The sequence below is a fragment of the Heteronotia binoei genome, chromosome 2 (assembly GCF_032191835.1).
Source record: "Heteronotia binoei isolate CCM8104 ecotype False Entrance Well chromosome 2, APGP_CSIRO_Hbin_v1, whole genome shotgun sequence".
NCBI lineage: Eukaryota > Metazoa > Chordata > Lepidosauria > Squamata > Gekkonidae > Heteronotia > Heteronotia binoei.
In genome coordinates this window covers 12,931,748-12,956,978 of record NC_083224.1, presented here as the reverse complement: position 1 = coordinate 12,956,978, position 25,231 = coordinate 12,931,748, and the positions used below count along the sequence as shown (strand labels likewise).

Below are 25,231 nucleotides of genomic sequence, written 5' to 3'. Positions count from 1 at the left end.
AGCTTGGTGTAGTCAGGGTCATTTGGAGAAATTGTTATGGTGGCATCATAAAAGACTGTGGAGTGTTGTGTGGGGGGAGCAGACGTTCTCGTTTGCATGCATCAATATTATGTGCCAAATGTGAGAATAGTTATTATTGATGGATAAAATATTTATTCTGTGAAATTATTGTGAGGCTGGTTAGCGTAGAGGCTTTTGCCTTTTTTTCTCTGCCCCTCCTGGGGATTGGCAACCGTATTCCATCTAATTCCCATGCTGGGAATTATTAGGAAGGGAATTGAAAACAAATCAGCCAGTATCATAATGCCCCTGTATTAATAAATGGTGCGGTCATTTGGAGTACTGTGTGCAATTCTGGTCGCCGCACCTCAAAAAGGATATTATAGCGTTGGAAAAAGCGCAGAAAAGGGCAACTAGAATGATTAAAGGGTTAGAACACTTTCCCTATGAAGAAAGGTTAAAACGCTTGGGGCTCTTTAGCTTGGAGAAACGTCGACTGCGGGGTGACATGATAGAGGTGTACAAGATTATGCATGGGATGGAGAAGGTAGAGAAAGAAGTCCTTTTCTCCCTTTCTCACAATACAAGAACTCGTGGGCATTCAATGAAATTGCTGAGCAATCAGGTTAGAACGGAAAAAAGGAGGTACTTCTTCACCCAAAGGGTGATTAACATGTGGAATTCACTGCCACAGGAGGTAGTGGCGGCTACAAGCATAGCCAGCTTCAAGAGGGGATTGGATAAAAATATGGAGCAGAGGTCCATCAGTGGCTATTAGCCACAGTGTGTGTGTATGTATAAATTTTTTTGCCACTGTGTGACACATCCTTTTTAGGCAGGCCTTCGTAGACTGCTGACAAAGGATGGCTGCTCAATCAACCAAATGATTCTATCTAGTGACCTCTGCCACCATGTAAATGGACAGAATAGCGCCAGGAACATCACCGCTGCTGTTAAATTATGGAATGGTTTAGATAACTGGAATGGTTTTAGATATTGTTGTTTTAAATTATTGTACAATTTAAACGTTGTTCTTGTATATATTGTATAATTTTATTTGAACCTGTTGTTAGCTGCCCTGAGCCTGCCTAGGTGGGGAGGGCGGGATATAAATAAAATTTATTATTATTATTATTATTATTATTATTATTATTATTATTATTATTATTATTATTATTATTATTATAGTGTTGGACTGGATGGGCCATTGGCCTGATCCAACATGGCTTCTCTTATGTTTTTATGTTCTTATGTTCAGCTTCAAGAGGGGATTGAATAAAAATATGGAGCAAAGGTCCATCTGTGGCTATTAGCCACAGTGTGTGCGTGTGTGTGTGTGTGTATTGGCCACTGTGTGATACAGAGTGTTGTACTGGATGGGCCATTGGCCTGATCCAACATGGCTTCTCATGTTCACATGTTGTCTTCCTCTTTTCCCACTGCCTTCTCTTCTTTCACCTGCGGAGGAGGAAAACATCACTTGGAAAGGTCAGTCAAACATAAATTCCTTTAAATACCGCAAAGCGGCATACCAAGGGAGATAGTAGAGCCTTAAATGTCAAAGGGATGAGAGAAACTTGAGTGGAAAATAGTGAGGGCGAAAGTTCATGAATTTGTTTTGAGTCTATCTTCACTAAAGGCTGCTTGGGAATTCCTGCCCCATGCGGACCTCAGAATTACCCTGATGCTTTTGGAGACATCCATCCAATATTGTGCCCAGTTAGGGTTGCCACAGTCCCCAGGTGGGAATTACAATAGAGAGAACCACGGAGAGAATGAAAACCCAAAGAGAAACCGTGACAAAATCACGAACGCGATCGTTTAATTCATTTACAATTATTTAAGTATAAAACTTCAAAGCCCTGATTATTCTAATCCAATTCAACAATTAATATATCGAGGTAAGTAGATGTAAATCATATCCAAAACGCATCTAAGCGCACACTTCGTTAGAACAGATCGCTTAAAGTGCTTAGGGCTGCAAAGGGCATGTAGGTCAAAAGTGCCTGTGCAGATTTTTCTTTCCAAAAGGAATGAATCCAAAGATTCCCCGACGTCCCTCTGACGGAGGCTGGAGCGATGTTTTTTGCACCGTTTCCACTGTCTTTATCCAAGAGGGATATCCAAATTGATGTATTTCACAATGGCACTATCAGCAAAGGCTAAAGCTAATACAAGCCCGCAGTCTCATTCCTAAGGCGTATTAGACAGTGGAAACGGCTCCCAGGCTCCGTCAGAGGGACGTCGGGAAATCTTTGGATTCATTCCTTTTGAAAAGAAACATCTGCACGGGCGCTTTCACCTACAAGCACTTTGTAGCCCGAAGCACTCTAAGCAATTTGTTCTAATGGAGTGTGCGCTTAGATGCGTTTTGGAAAGGATTTCCATGTACTTACCTCGATATATTAATTGTTGAACTGGATTATAATAATCAGTGCTTTGAAGTTTTATACTTAAATAATTGTAAATGAATTAGCAATTGTGTTCGTTATTTCGTCACGGTTTCTCTTTGGGTTTTTAATCCCCAGGTGGGGGCAGGGGATCCTCCGGTTTGGAGGCCCTCCCCCCCGCTTCAGGGTCATCAGAAAGTGAGGGGGGTCGGGAATGTCTGCTAGGCACTCCATTATTCCTTATGGAGACTGATTCCCTATGGAGACTGATTCCCAGAGGGTATAATGGAGCTCTGGGGGGTGTCTGGGGCTCTGGGGGGTATCTGGGGCGCTAGGAGGGCTTTTTTTTGAGTTAGAGGCACCAAATTTGCAGCATTTAAAAGGTGTCCGATCCCTTTAAAAGTGATGGCCAGAACTCCCTTTGGAGTTCAATCATGCTTGTCACAGCCTTGCTACTGGCTCCACCCCAAAGTCTCCTGGCTCCACCCCCAAAGTCTCCTGGCTCCACCCCCAATGTCTCCTGGCTCCACCCCCAATGTCTCCTGGCTCCACCCCCAAAGCCCCCAGATATTTCTTTAACTGGACCTGGCAATCAAAGCGTGCCACGAATTGTGAAGTCGCAAACCTCCAGGTGTAAGCTAGAGACCTTCCAGAATAGCACTGTTAGAGCGATTCCTCAGTGGAGCAGGCTTCCTCAGGAGGTGGTGGGCTCTCCTTCCTTGGAGATTTTTCAACAGAGGCTAGCTGGCCATCTGACAGCAATGAAGATCTTGTGAATTTAAGGAGAGGGGTTTGTGAGTTTCCTGCATTGTGCAGGTGGTTGGTCTGGATGACCCTGGGAAAGGAAAGGAAAGGAAAGGAAAGGAAAGGAAAGGAAAGGAAAGGAAAGGAAAGGAAAGGAAAGGAAAGGAAAGGAAAGGAAAGGAAAGGAAAGGTCCCCTGTGCAAGCACCAGTCGTTTCCAGCTCAACATTAGGAAGAACTTTCTAACCGTTAGAGCGATTCCTCAGTGGAACAGGCTTCCTCAGAAGGTAGTGGGCTCTCCTTCCTTGGAGATTTTTCAACAGAGGCTAGATGGCCATGTGACAGTAATGAAGATCTTGTGAATTTAGGGGGAGGTGTTTGTGAGTTTCCTGCATTGTGCAGGGGATTGGACTAGATGACCCTGGAGGACCCTTCCAACTCTAGGATTCTATGATTCTAAGGCAGTTTTGGCAGCTTTGAAAAGGCAGTATGTCTTATGTTAGGCAGAACTTCATAAATTGCAATAAATGTCAGCAGCTGCTTGCCACAACAAAGAAGATTCTTAAAATAACAACGCAAAAAAGCCACTAGGGAAACTCTGAAGGGAAGCAGGAAGCCAATTGCAGAAGGGGAATTCTACCTCTTATATCAGGCTTTGTAGACATCCCCAGCTTTGCCTATTAATTGTCCTCGTGGTTTTAAATATGGTTGCCAATCTCCAAGTGGCGGCTGGAGACTTCCTGGAATGGCAGCTGATCTCCAGGTCAAAGCGATCAGCTCCACCAGAAAGCTTCGACTCGCACGGCAGGTTTCTGGCTGTAGAATAAACTCCAGGTGGTACGGCAACACAAGGGAGGATCACCGATAGTGGGGGGTTTTTTTGTACTTATGTAATGTGATGTGGTTTGTTTAATGTTGTTTTAATGTTGTAAGCCGCCTGTCAGAACTTGTAACTGTCCTGTATGCTGAGCCTGATGATATTGGCATAACCGACTCCATACTGTAAATGCCTACTAACCCCATGTCCTTGTAGTCATGCCTACTAACCAAATGCTTTTACATTTCAAACAAACTGTAACCACTGAAGGATGACTGATAGTCTCCGGAAAACATCTGCAGGTGTCCTTTGAAGCTAGCCTGCCAGAGCAACACAGCAGGGCTTCTTCCTCCGCCTTGGAGATAAGGGGCCCTGGGAACAGACAACTGTCTCTTAGAGTGTGAGAAATGGTTTTATTGTTTCTGTTACCACTGCATAAAGAATGTGACAATCGCTGTACTGGTTATCAGAGTCAACTTGTACCTTCCCTGAACACAGTTCTCAATAAACGTCTTATACTTTTGAAACAAAGTAATGAGTCTCGTTTGAAGTTCTCCAAGTTCTGACACCGCCCTGAGCCAGCTTGCGGGATAGGGCGGGGTATAAATTAAAAAAAAATTAATTTAATTTTAAAAATTAAAGATAAGTAAGCAAGGCGAAGCCTCCATGTACAGTAGTCTAAATACAAGATTCTATCCGCTCTAACAATTCTTTGAAGTATTTATGTTCGGTGGAATAGCAATGAACATTTCTTTTTTCCCCAAAAAAAACCAAAGTTTTTATTGAATATAAAACAGGATACAAATTAGAACCTTCACTATAACAACAACCACAGTAGAAATGCACAGTTCACTACTTGCATAAAGTAAACAATCTGAAACACAGAGCAAAATTAATTTAAAGAGTAGTGATCGTAAATATAACATTTTTTAAAAAAATAGATAACAGTTATTTGGAAATAAAGATAAACATTTCTAATAGCAAAAGTCCATACAAAAATCTTCCAAAATAAGACGGAACAAAGACGGCGAGGAACCGGCAAATCCAGGCAGATGATCCAACAGGTAAGCTTCAACCTGGTGAAACAATCACACTTCACCTGTTTTTTGGAAGTTTCCCGTTTGGGAAGACAACAGAGGTGAAAGTTTCTGAAAGCTGACATTCTGAATAAGAGATCGTTGGTCTACTTGACTCCAGCTTTGTTCTACTGCTTCAGACCAACACAGCGGCCCACTTGGATCGAGCAATGGGAAAAGTGCAGAAAAGGGCAACTAGAATGATTAAAGGGTTGGAACACTTTCCCTATGAAGAAAGGTTAAAACGCTTGGGGCTCTTTAGCTTGGAGAAACGTCAACTGCGGGGTGACATGATAGAGGTTTACAAGGTTATGCATGGGATAGAGAAGGTAGAGAAAGAAGTCCTTTTCTCCCTTTCTCACAATACGAGAACTCGTGGGCATTCAATGAAACTGCTGAGCAGTCAGGTTAAAATGGATAAAAGGAAGTACTTCTTCACCCAAAGGGTGATTAACATGTGGAATTCACTGCCACAGGAGGTGGCAGCGGCTGCAAGCACAGACAGCTTCAAGAGGGGATTGGATAAAAATATGGAGCAGAGGTCCATCAGTGGCTATTAGCTACAGCATATTATTGGAACTGTCTGCGGCAGTGATGCTCTGTATTCCCCCAAAGTCCCCAGATATTTCTTTAATTGGACCTGGCAATCCAAGCATGCCACGGATTGTGAAGTCAAACACCTCCAGGTAGGGGCTAGTGACCTTCCAAAATAGCACAACGGATCTCCAGATGGCAGGGATTAATCCCCTTGGAGAAGAGGGCTGCTTTGGAGGGGGGGGGCGACACTGTGGCATTACGCTCCCCTGAAGTCCCTCCCTTCCTAAAACTCTATGATTCTATGAATGAAACATGGACTGAATTGAGATCTCCCACTATATTTTAATGTACCCTTTTTTTTTAACGGCAAACTGGAATGTATTTCTCTTTTAGAACAGTGTATCAGAATATTTTGGTTTTTTGTATTGGCATACTCAAATAGGGATATTGGCTGTTTATTGGCCCTCCTGTCTTCCACCATCCTCTGAAGTCTGCTCAAATTCATGTTTGTTACATCAGTAACACTGTCCAGCCATCTCATCTTTTGCCCTCCCCTTCTTCTTTTGCCTTCTGTCTTTCCCAGCATCAGGGTCTTCTCCAGGGATGGCACCCTTCTCATTGGGTGGCCAAAGTATGGGAGCTTCAGCTTCAGCATCTGACCTTCCAGGGAACAGTCTGGGTTGATTTCCTTTAGGACTGACTGATTTGATCTTCTTGCAGTCCAAGGGACTCTCAAGGGTCTTCTCCAGCACCACAATTCAAAAACAAATGGCCAAATTTTGTTGTCGTTCAGTCACACAGTCAAGTCCGACTCTTTCCGACCCTGTGGAGAAAGTCACGCCAGGCACTCCTGTCTTCCACCATCCTCCGAAGTCTGCTCAAATTCGTGTTTGTTACATCAGGAACGCTGTCCAGTCATCTCCTCTTTTGCTGTCCCTTTCTTCTTTTGCCTTCTGTCTTTCCCAGCATCAGGGTCTTCTCCAGTGAGTGCTCCCTTCTCATTGGGTGGCCAAAGTATTGGAGCTTCAGCTGCAGCATCTGACCTTCCAGGGAATAGTCAGGGTTGATTTCCCTTAACACTGATTGGTTGGATCTTCTTGCAGTTCAAGGGACTCTCAAGATTCTTCTCCAGCACCACAGCTCAAGAGCATCTATTCTTCTGCGCTCGGCCTTCTTTATAGTCTAGCTCTCACAGCCATAAGATATAGGAAGTTAATATATAAGTCAATAATATCTAGAAGCTCTTGTCCTGGGGACATCAAGTCAATCAGGGATTTATTTAATATTTCAGCTCTGCCTCATCAGGACCCCAACAGTGACCTATTTAGGGCCGGAACAGAGACCACGAGGACTCCCCTCCCCGATTTTGCTCTAAGCTCTGCAAGGAAAGAAAGAGCAGCCTAGATCAGCGGTCTCCAAACTTCTTGGCACCAGGGCAGGGGCTGGTTTTGTGGAAGACAATTTTTCCACGGACCGGGGGGGGGCGGTGTGCGATGGTTTCGGGATGACACAATTATGCAGTTTATTTCTATTAATTTGGTGTGGTGGTGTAATGAAGGTTTCTTTTAAAGAGTATTGTGGATTCATAAAAAAAAACCCTAATTATATACATATATCTGGTGGTTTCGGTTTCTGGGCCACTTACCAGCTTTTATTTTTCCAGCAGTGTTTTGATTATGTGTGACCTTGAAAGGAGTTGCCTTAATCTCCTTCTAATTGATGGTTACTCTCAGCTGCACCGGGAGAGTCAGCTTGGGTTGATTGGTTTTTCCCGGAATGCCCATTTTTGGTTGTCATCAGCCAGCTGAAGGAGATTTATACTGTTTCCCAAAACCCTTCAGATATTACTTTTGTTTTGGAAAAGAGCTGTTTTGCTTATCGGCTGGTGAATGTGGGACTATATCAGTAATATTAGTTAGTTATTTTTTTTTTCACCAGTCTATTCTGAAACTGCCTGCCAGCTCAATAAAGTAATATTTTTGTTACCTTTGGGTTGGGTTGCCTTGTCTGCCTCGGTGTGAGGGGGGTGTAGGTTGTTACAAGTGGTTAAGTGCGCGGACTCTTATCTGGAAGAACCAGTTTTGATTCCTCAGTCCTCCACTTGCAGCTGCTGGAATGGACTCGGGTCAGCCAGAGCTCTCGCAGAGCTGTCCTTGAAAGGGCAGCTTCTGTCAGAACTCTCTCAGCCCCACCCACCTCACAAGGTGTCTGTTGTGGGGGAAGAAGTTAAAGGGGATTGTGAGCTACTCTGAGACTCTGATTCAGAGAGAAGGGCAGGGTATAAATCCCCGCATAGCCAGTCTTCTTCTTGAGAGCCAATTCGGTGTAGTGGTTGAGTGCAGGGACTCTTATCTGGGAGAAACAGGTTTGAGTCCCCACTCCTCCACTTGCAGCTGTCGGAATGGCCTTGGGTCAGCGATAGCTCTCACAAGAGTTGTCCTTGAAAGGGCAGCTGCTGTAAGAGCTCTCTCAGCCCCACTTTTCTCACAGGGTATCTGTTGTGGTGGTGGTGGTGGAGGTAAAGGAGATTGTGACCGCTCTGAGACTCTGAGATTCAGAGTGGAGGGCGGGATACAAATACAATGTTGTCGTCGTCTTCTTCTTACATTGTAATTATACAACTCACGGCTTGGTTGCTAATAGGCCATGGCCCCCGGGGTTGGATACCTCTGGCCTAGATGTATAGTTTTTATTTATTTATTTTTCATTTATTGTTTCATTTAAGGTTTGGAACACTTTCCCTATGAAGAAAGGTTAAAACGCTTGGGGCTCTTTAGCTTGGAGAAACGTCGACTGCGGGGTGACATGATAGAGGTTTACAAGATAATGCATGGGATGGAGAAAGTAGAGAAAGAAGTCCTTTTCTCCCTTTCTCACAATACAAGAACTCGTGGGCATTCGATGAAATCGCAGAGCAGTCAGGTTAGAACGAATAAAAGGAAGTCCTTCTTTACCCAAAGGGTGATTAACACGTGGAATTCACTGCCACAGGAGGTGGTGGGTGGCGGTTACAAGCATAGCCAGCTTCAAGAGGGGATCGGATAAACATATGAAGCAGAGGTCCATCAGTGGCTATTAGCTACAGCATATTATTGGAACTGTCTGGTGCAGTGATGCTCTGTATTGATGGTGCTTGGGGGGAAGGACAAAGTGGAAGGGCTTCTAGCCCCACCTGTGAACCTCCTGATAGCACTTGGGGGGGGGGGGGGTTGGCCACTGTGTGACACAGAGTGTAAGACTGGATGGGCCATTGGCCTGATCCAGCAGAGATTCTCTTATGTTCTTATGTGACAGAGTGTTGGACTGGATGGGCCATTGGCCTGATCCAGCAGGGCTTCTCTGATGTTCTTATGTGACACAGACTGTTGGACTGGAGGGGCCATTGGCCTGATCCAGCAGGGCTTCTCTGATGTTCTTATGTGACTCAGAGAGCTGGACTGGATGGGCCACTGGCCTGATGTAACAGGGCTTCTCTTATGTTCTTATGTGACAGTGTTGGACTGGATGGGCCATTGGCCTGATCCAGCAGAGATTCTCTTATGTTCTTATGTGACTCAGAGAGCTGGACTGGAGGGGCCACTGGCCTGATCCAACATGGCTTCTCTTATGTTCTTATGTGACACAGAGTATTGGACTGGAGGAGCCACTGGCCTGATCCAACAGGGCTTCTCTTATGTTCTTATGTGACACAGAAGGTTGGACTGGATGGGCCACTGGCCTGATCCAACAGGGCTTCTCTTATGTTCTTATGTGACACAGAGTGTTGGACTGGATAGGCCACTGGCCTGATCCAACAGGGCTTCTCTGATGTTCTTATGTGACTCAGAGAGTTGGACTGGATGGGCCACTGGCCTGATGTAACAGGGCTTCTCTTATGTTTGCCTTTCTCACCCAAGCTCAAGCCGTGTGTCAATCCCTTCGCTATCCATCAAACTGGGCAGGGGGTGCATAGGAGGAAGTACACAAACAGGCTTCCCTGCTCATTGTGATTGCTGCAATTCCTGGAGCTCAGAAAAGGAACGTGGTGCTAAAATGAGCATAAGGAGAAGTGAGAGCCCAAGGGAATCATTTCGAGAAGAGGCTATAAAAAGAGGCATTAAAAAAAAAATTAGGTCTGACTCAAACCTGCTTCCTGGTCAAAAGGGTATATTTGGGGAAGCTCGCTTGTATTGTCCCAAAGGTGGTATTAGAAGGGGAATGCCCTTTTTGGCGTCGACTTTTCTGGCATGCACATGACTACCCAGTGTTTACTCTGTATTGGCACAGCCATATGTGAAATGCCAAACGTTTCCCACAAAGGAGTGTCACCCATTCATTGAGGGACAGAGGGTGAAAAGTCTTCTTCCTTGACGGAAAGCTGCGTCTCGGTGTTGTCCGCTATCTGTTGTCTCTGACTCAGAGTACACAAGAAACCCTTGCTCTATCAAGGACAGAGGTTGACAAGATTATGCATGGGATAGAGAGGGTAGAGAAAGAAGTCCTTTTCTCATTGTTATTAAAGGTTAGACAATATATCACTTCATGTAATATATCACACATTTTGTATTGCTTTTCACAGAAGAAAAATTGCAAATTTATACCCCGCCCTTCTCTCTGAATCAGAGACTCGGAGCGGCTTACAATCTCCCATATCTTCTCCCCCCACAAGACACCCTGTGAGGTGGGTGGGGCTGAGAGGGTTCTCACAGCAGCTGCCCTTTCAAGGACAGCTCTGCTAGAGCTATGGCTAACCCAAGGCCATTCCAGCAGGTGCAAGTGGAAGAGTGTTGACTGGATGGGCCATTGGCCTGATCCAACATGGCTTCTCTTACATTCTTATGTCTGGGGGCAGTGATGCTCTGTATTCTTAGTGCTTGGGGGAGGCACAGTGGAAGGGCTTCTGGTGTCCTGGCCCCACTTATGGATCTCCTGATGGCACCTGTTTTCTTTTGGCCACTATATGACACAGAGTGTTGGATTGGATGGGCCATTGGCCTGATCCAACTTGGCTTCTCTTATGTTCTTATGTCTGGGGGCAGTGATGCTCTGTATTCTTGGTGCTCGATGGGGCAACAGTGAGAGGGCTTCTAGTGTCCTGGCCCCACTGACGGACCTCCTGATGGCACCTGGGTTTTTTGGCCACCGTGTGACACAGAGTATTGGACTGGATGGGCCATTGGCCTGATCCAACATGGCTTCTCTTATGTTCTTATATTGGCCACTGTGTGACACAGAGTGTTGGACTGGATGGGCCATTGGCCTGATCCAACATGGCTTCTCTTATGTTCACATCACCTTCCGCCCGGTCCTTTTAACTGGAGGTATCAGGGATTGAACCTGGGACTTTCTGCATGCTTATTTTTCCCTTTACAACTGCAATTTCATATCACCAACACTGTCCCTACCGGGTCCTAATCAAGGCACAGGGAAGAAATCCACAGCCCACATTTTTGAGTGTTGAAATGGTAAGAACAGAGATGTGATACCAAAGTGTGGAATCCCTCTTTATTTTGTATGCAGTAGACATACTGGTTTCCACGCTTTTATCATTCTGAATGTATAAAACAAAACGGTTCAAGGACCGGATCTTTACGAAGGAAACAGGCTGTAGTTAACGTTGGCGGAATCGCAGGCCGTTTCGGTTGCGTCATTCCATGTGATACTGTCCCAGTGCACTGCAGTCTGATTTCGTAATCCAGTTCTTAGTGCACTGTTTGTTGCATGTAGCTATACAGTCCTAATTGCGTCTTGAAGCCTCATAACCCACTTTGCGTCTCTACGAGAAAGACAGACTATAATTGAAGTCATGATCTAAAACTAAAAATGGGTGTCACGCCCTAATGCCCTTCTGCTTTGTTTTTGCTTAGCTAACATGATAAAAAAAAAAGCTTGTCTTTGCTTAAATGGCCTGATAAAACATCAGAAGCGCCTTAACCAGAAGTCATAATTAAGTACTTAAAACTGTGACAGCTTCCCACTCCAAAGGGAAATAACAATCCTTTTGGTATGTCTGAGAAGATATTTTTCAAAACTATCCGCTCAAATATTCTGCTACCTGAGATGCTCCCTAGATCCACCAGGGAACAGGTGTGTAAATATAGTACATTGAAAGGGCAGTGTTCCCGATGTTTCAACACACTACGGTCCCTCGTCTGATTCAAAAAGCGATGTAGTTTGATCAGCAAAGTTCGGATGTGCTGTGATTTCACCTTAGATCAGGAAAGGTACATCAATTTCTATCAGATTAGCTTTCCGCTTACTAAGAATTTCAGCATGCATCTGAAAAAAATAGCACGTTCCAAGCCCTCATGATTTTTTTTTTGGAAAGGGCTATTGAATAAAGGGCTTGAATAGTCGTATTTCTTTATTTTTAAGACCCAGATACTGACGCTTTCTCCCCAATATGGGGCACAATGTCTTCTTGCTCCTTCTGTCTACTACATTTTACATCCTGTGAATTTAGGGGGAGGTGTTTGTGAGTTTCCTGCATTGTGCAGGGGGTTGGACTAGATGACCCTGGAGGTCCCTTCCAACTCTATGATTTTCCTGCCGCCCTCCTTCCCAGAAGCTCAGGTTCTCCTCCCCCTTCCACTGTAACAACAACAACAATAATAATCGCATGGCACGGTGTGCAGAACAGCCAGGCGATCCTAAGATTGTCTGGCAGCCGGAAGTTCTAGCTCTTTTAGCGTTATGCACCACTAGGTGGCGAGCTAGACTTGCTCTTTTTTTAAGGCACGTGCTGTCTCAGAGGTGGTTTGCCTTTGTCTGCCTCTGTGTCATGACCCTGGTATTGCTCGGCTGCCCTTCTGAATACTAGTTGAGGCCAACCCTGCTTAGGTTCCAAGATCTGATGGGATTGGGCTAGCCCCCAATGTATACTCACAACAACCCTGTGAGGTAGGTTAAGTTGACAGAGAAAGGAACTGGCCACAGAGCAGCTTGTTATCGCTTAGACGTGGATCCAGCTATGGGTTACCCTAGCCAAGCTCTGGTACACCCACTGTTAAACCCCGTTGTCAAAACTAGAATGATGAACAAAGAACAAAAATAAATTGTGTTCAAAACCCCGACCAATCCATCCAGGTCACAAAATACAGCTTTTTTGGGAAACCGAATTTGAATTGCTAGCGCGGGGCTGCGTGGGGGGAAGGTTAGGTTTGTTTATTTGTGAAGAAGATATTGGATTTATATCCTGCCCTCCACTCCGAAGAGTCGCAGAGCAGCTCACAATCTCCTTTACATTCCTCCCCCACAACAGACACCCTGTGAGGTAGGTGAAGATATTAGATTTATATCCCGCCCTCCACTCCGAAGAGTCTCAGAGTGGCTCACAGTCTCCTTTACCGTCTTCCCCCACAACAGACACCCTGTGAGGTAGATGAAGATATTGGATTTATATCCCGCCCTCCACTCCGAAGAGTCTCAGAGCGGTTCACAATCTCCTTTCCCTCCCCCCCCCCACAACAGACACCCTGTGAGGTAGGTGAAGATATTGGATTTATATCCCGCCCTCCACTCCGAAGAGTCTCAGAGCGGCTCACAATCTCCTTTCCCTTCCTCCCCCACAACAGACACCCTGTGAGGTAGATGAAGATATTGGATTTATATCCCGCCCTCCACTCTGAAGAGTCTCAGAGCAGCTCACAATCTCCTTTCCCTTCTTCCCCCACAACAGACACCCTGTGAGGTAGATGAAGATATTGGATTTATATCCCGCCCTCCACTCTGAAGAGTCTCAGAGCGACTCAGAATCTCCTTTACCGTCTTCCCCCACAACAGACACCCTGTGAGGTAGATGAAGATATTGGATTTATATCCCGCCCTCCACTCCAAAGAGTCTCAGAGCGGCTCACAATCTCCTTTCCCTTCTTCCCCCACAACAGACACCCTGTGAGGTAGATGAAGATATTGGATTTGTATCCCGCCCTCCACTCTGAAGAGTCTCAGAGCGACTCAGAATCTCCTTTCCCTTCCTCCCCCACAACAGACTGTCGATGCGCTTAGAGACCGAGAGGGTGATTCTTAGCGACGCAAGAATGAAGGCTGTACACAGTAGCTGTAAAACCACTATATACATTTATTTACAATACCACTCACTCTCCTGACTGACAATATGCTCCGCTGCACTCCAACTCCTTTAACCCACAATCACCACAGTTGCTCTGTACATTTATACATTGGACAGCCAATCAGCAACTTGCTGTGTCATGCTGACTCTGCTGGCTGATGCAAGACTTCTGGCAGCCAGCCACCTGCTGTCATGTAGATCATCTAAGCCTCTAGATCTACTTTCAGTTCTGCAGCACATGCTATAAGCTGTCTCTTTACATATAATAGTGACACCCCTCCTCAGGTTATAGCTAGTGCTGTCATCCATACATTACAACATGGCATATATATACATTGACCATTTTACCATCAATACATTGATTACATACATTCCCATATATCCATTAATTACAGTTCAGTATTTCCATTCCTCCTGAACACACACACAGACACCCTGTGAGGTAGGTGAAGATATTGGATTTATATCCCGCCCTCCACTCCGAAGAGTCGCAGAGCGGCTCACAATCTCCTTTACCTTCCTCCCCCACAACAGACACCCTGTGAGGGGGGTGGGGCTGAGAGGGCTCTCACAGCAGCTGCCCTTTCAAGGACAGAGAGCAGCCCACAATCTCCTTTACCTTCCTCCCCCACAACAGACACCCTGTGAGGGGGGTGGGGCTGAGAGAGCTCTCCCAGAAGCTGCCCTTTCAAGGACGGCTCTGCGAAAGCTATGGCTGACCCAAGGCCATTCCAGCAGGTGCAAGTGGAGGAGTGGGGAAATCAAACCTGGTTCTCCCAGATAAGAGTCCGCACACTTCACCACTACACCAAACTGGCTCTATCATCAATACAGATCGCTTTCCCCTTAATCTATGGTTGAACAAAAGAAAAGCTACCAGAGAAACCGGAAGGGTGAGAGCGAAAAATAAAACGCGTAACTAAACACGGGGCTTTTTTTTTTTTAGCAGGAACGCACAGAAACGTAGTTCTGGCTGGCTTGGTGCCGGGGGTGTGGCCTAATATGCAAATGAGGTCCTGCTGGGCTTTTCCTACAAAGCAAGCCCTGACTAAACTTAAAACCCAAACCGTAGTTCCTGTGAAGTCAGGTGAAGGACTTTGTTTTTAAAAGGAAACAATTCCCATTCCTGACTAGAAATTTTAAAAACCCTAGAAGGAGCCGAAGCGAGCGCCCGTCCTTTTGCAGGCGCGCGATTTCCCGGCTCCGATCAAAAGGCGCGCCTCTGTTTCCGTAACTGCGTAGATAAATGCTTCTGGAGCCGGTTCTTTTTCCGATGCATCTGGGATTTCTGGAAGGCCAACAGGAGCTGTTTGATGACCGACACGTCCACGGGGGAGTTCCAGTTCCGGGTGAGGCAGTAGATCTCGGCCTGGAGCTGCAGCTGGCTCTGAGGCCCCTCCTTCGGCTCGGCCTCCTGCTCCAGCACCCGCTTCAGGAGCCGCAACTTCCTCGGCGAGTTGATCTGATAAACCGCGAAGTCGATAAAAGCCTGTTCGCAATCCGGGGTCGCTGGGAAAAAGCCAGACGGAAAACGGGTCACATTCCAGCACGCGGCATGGAGAAGGCCGGGCAAAACTCGGATCGATCGGCCCAAGGGACGCGCGGCGTCTGAGGTGTGGACAATCAGGCCTCGGATTCAGCAGGAGCTCACAGGAGCACAGCTCCTGAACCTTGCCGGGGGTTCCCCCTTCTCCTCCCCACCTACTTTGTCCACTGATTAGTGGGTGCAGCTGCATAACAATCCCTGGATTAGGAGAGCAGGCAGCCAGCCAGCCAGCCAACAGGGGCTTTGCCACGCCCCCGGCAGCCCTCATTAACCCCTGGAGAAGCCCGCACCACCCTTTCTCCACTTCTTATGCAATTTTGGGCAGCGGGTGGCTTGCTTGGCCTTTTGACTGGGGAGAGGGGGCAGCCAAGGAGAGCCCCAGGCAAGCGAGGCCTGCTTGGGCTGGCTGGATCTCTAGCCAACCCAAGCAGGCCTCACTTGCCTGGGGTTCTCCTTTCTTGCACTGGGTTGCTTTTGGCGGGGGGATATGCTAAGGAGTTATGCTAGTGAGCTCCACTACCTTTTTTCTACAAAACTACCGCTGTGGACAACTAACCCGAAACCAGGCCCTTCCACAACACTGGATCTGGTGCCCTTAAGAAGATTCACTGAGCAGGGGGTTGGGCTAGGTGGCCTGTATGGCCCCTTCCAGCTCTACAGAATCATAGAGTTGGAAGGGTCCATAAAGGCCATCAAGTCCAACCCCCTGCTCCACGCAGGGTCAGCCTAGGGGTGTCGAACTCATTTGTTACGAGGGCGGGAGCTGACATAAATGAGACCTTGTCGGGCCAGGCCACGTGTGTACCTATTTAAGATGAGGTAGCAGGGAGATAAAACTTTTTAAAGGACACAGACAAACACGACTGAAGACTTAAAAAAAAAAAAACACCGTAAAACATGCTTAAAACATCAGCCCTTGTAGGTCCTAAAGGAGCTTTCTTTGTATTTCTCCCATGGGATCCAGGGAACTGGACAAAGGAAGCTCTGGCTCTTTCCCTCCCTCCCCAGGGGACCAGGATTGGGGGGGGGAGCCTCAACCAATAGAGAAAATTGAGGTTTCGCTCTGTGCGATTGCACGCTGAGATGCAGAAGGAAGCAGGGGAGATGGAGAAGGAAACAGACAAGAGCCAGCTGCTCGGGGGCCTGATAGGAGCCCTCCAGGGGCCTAATTCGGCCCCCAGGCTGCAAGTTTGACACCCCTGGCCTAGAGCATCCCTGACAAATGTTTGTCCAGCCGTTGTTTAGACTGCCAGTGAGGGGGAGTTCACCATCTCCCTTGGGTACCTGATTCCACTGTTGAACAACTCTTACTGTGAAAAAGTTTTTCTTAATAGCCAGCCGGTGCCTTCCCACCCTTAATTTAAACCCATGATTGTGAGTCCTCTCCAGTTTGGTGTAGTGGTTAAGTGTGCGGACTCTTATCTGGGAGAACCAGGTTTGATTCCCCCACTCCTCCACTTGCACCTGCTGGAATGGCCTTGGGTCAGCCATAGCTCTGGCAGAGGTTGTCCTTGAAAGGGCAGCTGCTGAGAGAGCCCTCTCCAACCCCACCCACCTCACAGGGTGTCTGTTGTGGGGGAGGAAGGTAAAGAAGTTTGTGAGCTGTTCTGAGACTCTGTTCTTGAAAGGGCAGCTGCTGTGAGAGCCCTCTCAGCCCCACCCACCTCACAGGGTGTCTGTTGTGAGGGAGGAAGGGAAAGGAGATTGTAGGCCGCTCTCTGTTCTTGAAAGGGCAGCTGCTGTGAGAGCCCTCTCCAGCCCCACCCACCTCACAGGGTGTCTGCTGTGGGGGAGGAAGGGAAAGGAGATTGTGAGCCGCTCTGAGACTCTTCTGAGTGGAGGGCGGGATATAAATCCAATATCTTCATCTACCTCATAGGGTGTCTGTTGTGGGGGAAGAAGGGAAAGGAGATTGTAGGCTGCTCTCTGTCCTTGAAAGGGCAGCTGCTGTGAGAGCCCTCTCCAGCCCCACCCACCTCACAGGGTGTCTGTTGTGGGGGAGGAAGGGAAAGGAGATTGTAAGCTGTTCTGAGTCTCTGCTTCAGAGAGAAAGGCGGGGTATAAATCTGCAATTCTTCTTCTGCTGCTGCCAACAGGAACAGCTCCCTGCCCTTCTCTAAGTGATGAGGATGATATTGGATTTATATCCCGCCCTCCACTCCGAAGAGTCTCAGAGCGGCTCACAATCTCCTTTCCCTTCCTCCCCCACAACAGGCACCCTGTGAGGTGGGTGGGGCTGAGAGAGCTCTCACAGCAGCTGCCCTTTCAAGGACAACCTCTGCCAGAGCCATGGCTGACCCGAGGCCATTCCAGCAGGTGCAAGTGGAGGAGTGGGGAATCAAACCTGGTTCTCCCAGATAAGAGTCCGCACACTTCACCACTACACCAAACTGGCTGACACTTACAATTCTATATGATTCTATTCGTATGGTTGCTACACTACCTATGCGAGGGATGAGACAGGGACTGGATTTCAATCTCCGGGCTGATTTTCAGGTCTTCTAGCACTCTTTCTGACAGGGTTGCCAACATCCAGCTGAGACCTGGGGATCCCCCAGAATTACAGCTCGTGTCCAGGCTACAGAGATCAGTTCCCCAAGGAGAAAATGGATGCTCTGGAAGGTGGCCTCTAGCACAGGGATGGCCAACAGTAGCTCTCCAGATGTTTTTTCCCCTACAACTCCCATCAGCCCCAGCCATTGGCCACCCCTGTTCTAGGACATTCCACCTCATTGAGGTTCATCTCCTCCCCAGGCTCCACCCTTGAATCTCCAGGACGGGGGCTAAACTTGCTTAATGTAAGAGCCACAAAGAATAAGCATCAGATGTCTGGCTTGCAATCACACAGGAGCTACAGAGCAAAACCTCTATTTTCTCCATTGGCTGAGGCTCCTCCCCTGGGGAGGAGAAGGGGAGGGAGAGCTTGCTTTGCCAGGCTCCCTCAGTCACACAGCAGAGCTACTGAGCCAAGCCTCTCTTTCTTCTATTGCCTGAGGCTCCTCCCTCACCTCTTCCCCTGGGGAAGGAAGGAAAGAGCCAGAGCTTCCTTTGCCCAGTTCCCTAGACGCCATGCAAGAAATACAAGACATGAACTTCAGATGTCTGAGAGAAGGAAGGAGGGAAGGAAGGAAGACAGGTGGGGAGGGAAAGGCGAAAAGAAAGCAACTTTAACTTTAAATGCATTCTCCAAGCCACCAACCAGTGATTTAAGGAGAGAAATGCCTTCTCCAAGCCAGCCGATGGAGAGTGGAAAGAGCCACAGTCTGGCCATCCCTGTGATAGAACATGCTGTGAAGTCACAGCCGATTTACGGCAATCCCATTGAGTTTTCAAGGCTTGGGAGGAACACCAGTGTTTCCCCGCCGCCTCCCTCCGCGTATCAAGTCGAGACTCCCTTTGCGATCGCCCACCCAAGTACTAACCACCTCCGACCCCGCTTAGCTTCCATGATGTGACAAGAGTAGGCTAGCCCGGGCCCTCCAAGTCGGGGAGTTCTTGTGAGCAAAAATCCTCCTGGCATTAAAGTTGTGAGGGAGCGGCTTGGCTCCCTCACAACTTGATTAAGCTTGCTCTGAGGCAATCCTTCCCGAGCCAAGTCAAAAACGTGTGCCCTGGAGGCTGAAAAACTGAGCTTAGCTCACACCTACTCAGCTCAGAAGGAACACTTTAGAGGGAACTCTACTCAGCTTAGAGGGAACACCTAAGGATGTCCGACTGGCTTCAACGAGGGCCAGGGCCTTTTCGGTCTGGGCCCCTACCTGGTGGAATGAGCTCCTGCTGGAGATCCGGGCCCTGCGCGACTTATCTAAGTTTCGCAGGGCCTGTAAGACGAAGCTCTTCTGCCAGGCTTTCAAACGATCCAGAGGCCGTCCCCTGAAGTCACTGCTTCCCCCAGAGCCTTATGCTTATGTTATGCTGAATGTTACCAGTCTATATATGGTCTAGGACTTGTTGCCAATGATGTGGATCAAGGGTTTTTTTTTGTTAATTCTGTAATTATGAGATTATCTAGTTTGGATGTAGTTGGTTTGATGCTTTGCAAGGTTTCTTAAGCCGCCCAGAGCCCGCTTGTGGGATAGGGTAGGGTATAAATAGAAAAATTAAATTAAATTAATTAAATTTGCTGCCACCATGAAACCACTTTCAGTGCCCCCCACCCCCGCTCTCCTGTAACCAGTCTCACCTGCACTTTCCTCAGGCCAATCCAGGGTCCCGTTGGTTTGGTTGAGTTCGCAGGCCGTGCAGAGGGCGTCGTGGAAACGGTTCCCCGGAACGTTGAGCTTCAGGCCGTGCGCCAAACAGTCCGTGTGCGGCTGGCACGTCGCTGTGCTGGAGTTGGAGAAGGTCCCCGAAGGGCACTCTGCACACTGGGTGTCTTTATGAGGGGTGCCTGCAAGACAGAAGTGTGGGAGAACCCCAGTCAGTGCGTGAAAAGACCTGATTGGTGGCTGGGGTTGCCGACATCTAGGTGGGAACAGCAATACTAGAGAAAATACCATTAACAATTATTGAATAAAGTGCTAAATCTATATCAAATAACTAAAGTGCTTACAAATGAAAGTGTTGATGCTTGTGGTCCATCTAGTCAGCATCCTGTCTCACATGGTGGCCATCCAATTCCTCTTTAAGGCCAACAACAGGGCAGAGGGGCTGAGGCCTTCATAAGAACATCAGAAAAGTCCTGCTGGATCAGACCAGTGAGGGTCCATCTAGTCCACCATTCTGCCTCACAGAGTGGCCAGCCAGTTCCTCTGGAGGGCCAGCAACAGGGCAGAAAGGCTGAGGCCTTCATAAGAACATGAGAAGAGCCCTGCTGGATCAGACCAGGGTCCATCCAGTCCAGCCTCTTGTCTCACACAGTGGCCAGCCGGTTCCACTGGAGGGCCAACAACAGGGCAGAGAGGCCGAGGCCTTCATAAGAACACAAGAAGAGCACTGCTGGATCAGACCAGGGTCCGTCTAGTCCAGCATCCTGTCTCACATGATGGCCATCCAATTCCTCTGTAAGGCCAACAGGGCAGAGAGGCCAAGGTCTTCATAAGAATATAAGAACAGCCCTGCTGGATCAGACCAGTAAGGGTCCATCCAGTCCGGCAAACTGTCTCACATAGTGGCCAACCAGTTCCTCTGGAGCGCCAACAACAGGGCATACAGCCTGAGGCCTTCATAAGAACATCAGAAGAGCCCTACTGGTTGAGACCAGTGAGGGTCCATCTAGTCCAGCATCCTCTCTCACACAGGGGCCAACCAGTTCCTCTGGAGCGCCAACAACAGGGCAGAGAGGCTGAGGCCTTCATAAGAACATGAGAAGAGCCCTGCTGGATCAGACCAGTGAGGGTCCATCTAGTCCAGCATCCTGTCTCACACGGTGGCCATCCAATTCCTTTGTAAGGCCAACAGGGCAGAGAGACCAAGGCCTTCATAAGAACATCAGAAGAGCCCTGCTGTATCAGACCAGAGGTCCATCAAGACCAGTGGTGGGGAACCTTTTTTTCTGCCAAGGGCCATATGGATATTTATAACATCATTCGCGGGCCATAAAAAATGATCAACTTAAAAAACAGTGTTCCGCCGAGGGAGAATGAATCAGGCCAGCGAGATTAATGCAAATAATTGTTTTTTCTATCTGAAGTCATGTGGGGAGAGCCTAATCTGACACTGACACACACACACACACGGCTCACCGCCCTAGGCAAATGCAGAGGTCCAGGGCTTTTTTGTAGAAAAAGCCGAACGGGAACTCAGTAGCATATTAGACCACATCCCTTAATATTAGTATATTAGGTCACACACTCATTAGCATATTAGGCCACACCCTCTGGGATAATCAAGTGCAAACTGAACTGGGACAGTAACTTTCCCAGGCCCTGCCGCAATTCTGGCCGGCCAGCCAGGCCCCAGGGAGGCTGCCGCACAGTACATCTGGGCCCTGTGATCCCTGCCTGGCCCTGGGGAGGCTGCTGCTCAGCGCGGCTGGGCCCCACGATCCTCGCTGGCCAGCTAGGCCCCAGGGAGGCTGCCGCATGGCTCGGTTCAGTCCAGCAATCCCCAGGGCCACACCAAGTGACCTCGAGGGACAGAGGTTCTCCACCCCTGATCTAGACCATACAAATCTCACCTTGGGCCAAGAGTTCTCAATTTCACACTCACAGATTAATGCCCTTTCCATCAACTTCCAGAGCAGTTTGCAACAGGATTTTACGGCCTGGAACAGCAAATTCCACTTGCAAACATTCGCTAAAGTGTAACGAACACAAACTGGAAATATGTTATTCAGAGTTTAAAGGTTTATTAGATTTATATCCCACCCTCCCCGACGAAGCAGCCTCAGTGTGGTGGCTTGTGTCCCGTCTATGTTCGGCATATATCTAGGGTTGCCAAGTCCAATTCAAGAAATATCTGGGGACTTTGGGGGTGGAGCCAGGAGGCTTTGGGGGTGGAGCCAGGAGACATTAGGGGTGGAGCCAAGATCAAGGCTGTGACAAGCATAATTGAGCTCCAAGGGAGTTCTGGCCATCACATTTAAAGGGACAGCATACCTTTTCAATTCCTTCCTTCCATAGGAAATAATGAAGGATAGGGGCACCTTCTTTTGGGGCTCATAGAATTGGACCCCTTGGCCCAGTTTTTTTGAAACTTGGTGGGTATTTTGGGGAGAGGCACTAGATGCTATACTGAAAGTTTGGTGCCTCTACCCCAAAAAATAGCCCCTCCAGAGCCCCAGATACCCACAGATCAATTCTCCATGATTTTCTATGGGAATAAATCTCCATAGGGAATAACAGAGTTCCCAGCAGATATTTCCCTCCCCTCCCCCCGCTTTCTGATGACCCTGAAGGAGAGGGAGGGCCTCCAAACCGGGGGATCCCCTGCCCCCACCTGGGGATTGGCAACCCTACATATATCCCGGCAGATGTAAACTGCAAGGTTTTTAATGCCAGATTTAAAGTAAAGCTTTAATATCACCTCTACCACCATAGGGAGCACCACACACATGGAAGAGCTCTCTCAGCCCCACCTATCTCACACCGTGTCTGTTGTGGGGGGAGAATATATAGGAGATTGTAAGCCACTCTGAGATTCAGAGTGGAAGGTGGGATATAAATCCAATATCATCATCTTCTTCTTCTTAGGTTCAAACTACCATGGTCTATTTTGAGGACTGGTTTTTTTGATCAGAGAAAAGGCTTTGGTTTTGCCCATCTCAAAAAATATCATCAATTGGCAGTTTACCTTTCGTCCGTTTCTCATCCAGGGCTTTCATCCAAGTTATTATTTATTTCTTATTCAACTTTATATTCCGCCGTCCCCATGAGCAGGCTCAGGGTGGATCACAACGTAAAATAAACGTATAAAAGCAATCCATATAAATAACAACTCAATTCAGTAAAAACAATAAGCATTATTAGAATACAGGGTTTCCAAGCTGGACTCAATTTGTCTTCAACTTTGTGAAGAAGACTGAAGATTTATACCCCGCCCTTCTCTCTGAAACAGAGACTCAGAGTGCCTTACAATCTCCTATATCTTCTCCTCTCACAAGAGACACCCTGTGAGGTAAGTGGGGCTGAGAGAGCTCTGACAGAAGCTGCCCTTTCAAGGACAACTCCTGCCAGAGCTCTGGCTGACCCAAGGCCATTCCAGCAGCTGCAAGCGGAGGAGTGGGGAATCAAACCTGGTTCTCCTAGATAAGAGTCCGCCCACTTCACCACTACACCAAACTGGCTCTCTGAACTGGGCTACATACGGTATGTACAATAATAATTTAAGTATCATACATAATGTATGTAGCCCAGTTCACAGAGTGGTATCAGCAGCATTGGGGAGGGGGGCGCAGGGCTGAGATCTTTCTGGCCGCTCCGTTGCCTTAAGCAAAGGCCTGGCACAACACCTCTTTTACAGGCTCTGTGGAAGGGCAATAAATCCCACAGGGCCCTGACCTCTGCCGGGAGCATTTCCGCCAGGTCTGGGCCAATTTTATCTGTGAGTATCCCAATTTAAAGTGGCTGAAACGATCTAAGAGCCAGTTTGGTGTAGTGGTTAAGTACGCAGACTCTTATCTAGGCGAACTGGATTTGATTCCCCACTCCTCCACTTGCACCTGCTGGAAAGGCCTTGGGTCAGCCATAGCTCTTGCAGAGTTGTCCTTGAAAGGGCAGCTTCTGTCAGAGTTCTCTCAGCCCCTCAGCTCTCTCAGGGTGCCTGTTGCGGAGGAAGACGGTAAAGGAGATTGTGAGCCGCTCTGAGACTCTAAATCAGAGAGAAGAGCAGGGTATAAATCTATGGTCTTCTTCTAATGACATGAACCAATTTGAACTCTGAATAAGTGCTGTATAAATGCTAAAACGTTCTTACATCAGCCAACAGCCCCTGGAGGCTTCAGATATTTGTCTGACCTGGGAAAAGGCATTCACCTATCATACATACCAGGCTCAGCGACTCCGCTCCCCATAGGGCAAGTGGAATGCGGTAGGCAGAAATCTGAGTAGCGGTCAAAGTAGTATCCTGGCTTGCAATGGCACACCCGGTCATGTGTGGCATTACACGGCAGAGCTTCCACTTCCAAGCTGGAGCAGATATTGTTGCAATACAGACATCTATCGAGGTAGTTCCAGTATTGGGTATAGTAGAGGCTGGGGCACTGTTGGCACCTGGTCTGCCTATTCTTGGTGCAGTACTGTTCGACGCATGTCCCCGGTGGGCATTGCTGGCAGATGAGTCTCTCGCGGGTAATGGGATCTTGCCATTCGTAAGTAGGCACGGAGCTGGACAGTGGGATGTACCAGTACACCAGAAGGCTGAAAACCACCCACTGGAGGGGAACAAAAAGAAAGAAGTTAATTTGGGATCCGAATAACGTATTCGGTTTTTATTTAGCTCGGAAGGTTCTTCAGTCCCTGGGATTTTCTAGATCTTCTAGAGGGGACTGGATAAGCAGTGATGCTCTGTATTCTTGGTGCTTGTGGGTGGGGGGGAGAACAGTGGGGGGGCTTCTAGTGTCCTGGCCCACTGATGGACTGATGGACCTCCCAATGGCACATGGAGTTTTTTTTTGGCCACTGTGTGACACAAGAGTGTTGGACTGGATGGGCAATTGGCCTGATCCAACATGGCTTGTCTTATGTTCTTATATCACACCTAATCCAATCATGCCTGCTATTAGCATTAACCTGCTATTGGCATTGGCCTACTATTGGTCATTTGGCATAAGTGGTAAGTGATAAGCTGCAGTACTGGAGTCCAAGCTCCGCTCACAAGCTGGGTTCAGGTAGCTGGCTCAAGGTTGACTCAGCCTTCCATCTTTCCGAGGTCAGTAAAATGAGTCCCCAGCTTGCTGCGGGGAAAGTGTAGATGACTGGGGAAGGCAAGGGCAAACCACCTTGTAAGAAGTCTGCCATGAAAATGTCATGCGATGGGTTAGTAACGCCTTGGTGCTTGCACAGGGGACTGCCTTTACCTTTACCTCTGAACATGGAAACTCAGGGCTTGTGGCTACCATCCATCGTGACGCTGAGACACAGGGAAACTTTTCAAGCCACTGTCTCTACATTATTGGAACTTATTTACAGGAACATTTACAAACTAAGAGAACTGAAAGAGGAAGCATTACCGCAGGTAGTTTCCTGAAGGATTTCTGCTTGCAGTAGGAGTGTATCATGCTAGGAGCTTGGAGGTTCTTATTGGACACCTGAGAATTAAGAAAGGTCTTCAGCCGTGTTGATTTTGCCCAGGAAGACTCTTCCTTTTCCTATGTGGATTCTACGGCTTTTGTCCAAGGAGGGTGCAATTCTGTATCAGGAAAGTGAAGAAGACGGAAACAGAGCTGGTTATTTCCTTGGCTTCTGTACAAAATGCTGGAAGCCACGCACAAGGCACAAATGGTTATGAAATTTTTTATAGCTCATTCTCACCAACATACACAAGCCAAAAAAACCCAACCAAATGAACTCTGAAGGACAATTAAGTCTCACTGGGAATGAAGATCAAAGTGGGAGTCCAGCAGCGCCTTTAAGACCAACCACGTTTTATTTAGAATACAAGCTTTCGTATGCATGCAAACTTCTTCAGACGA

At 47.7% G+C, this 25,231-nt stretch overlaps 1 protein-coding gene across 1 annotated transcript; it reads right to left on the bottom strand.

Moving 5' to 3' along the window:
- Positions 1–13,602: 13,602 nt before the first annotated feature.
- Positions 13,603–24,897, bottom strand: TNFRSF6B (TNF receptor superfamily member 6b). Its single transcript, XM_060230589.1, has 4 exons — positions 24,770–24,897; positions 23,587–23,971; positions 19,343–19,549; positions 13,603–15,122 (listed from the first exon to the last, which is right to left on the bottom strand). The coding sequence occupies exons 1-4, from the start codon at positions 24,815–24,817 to the stop codon at positions 14,821–14,823; spliced, it is 942 nt and encodes a 313-aa protein (XP_060086572.1). The 5' UTR covers positions 24,818–24,897; the 3' UTR covers positions 13,603–14,820.
- Positions 24,898–25,231: the final 334 nt, after the last annotated feature.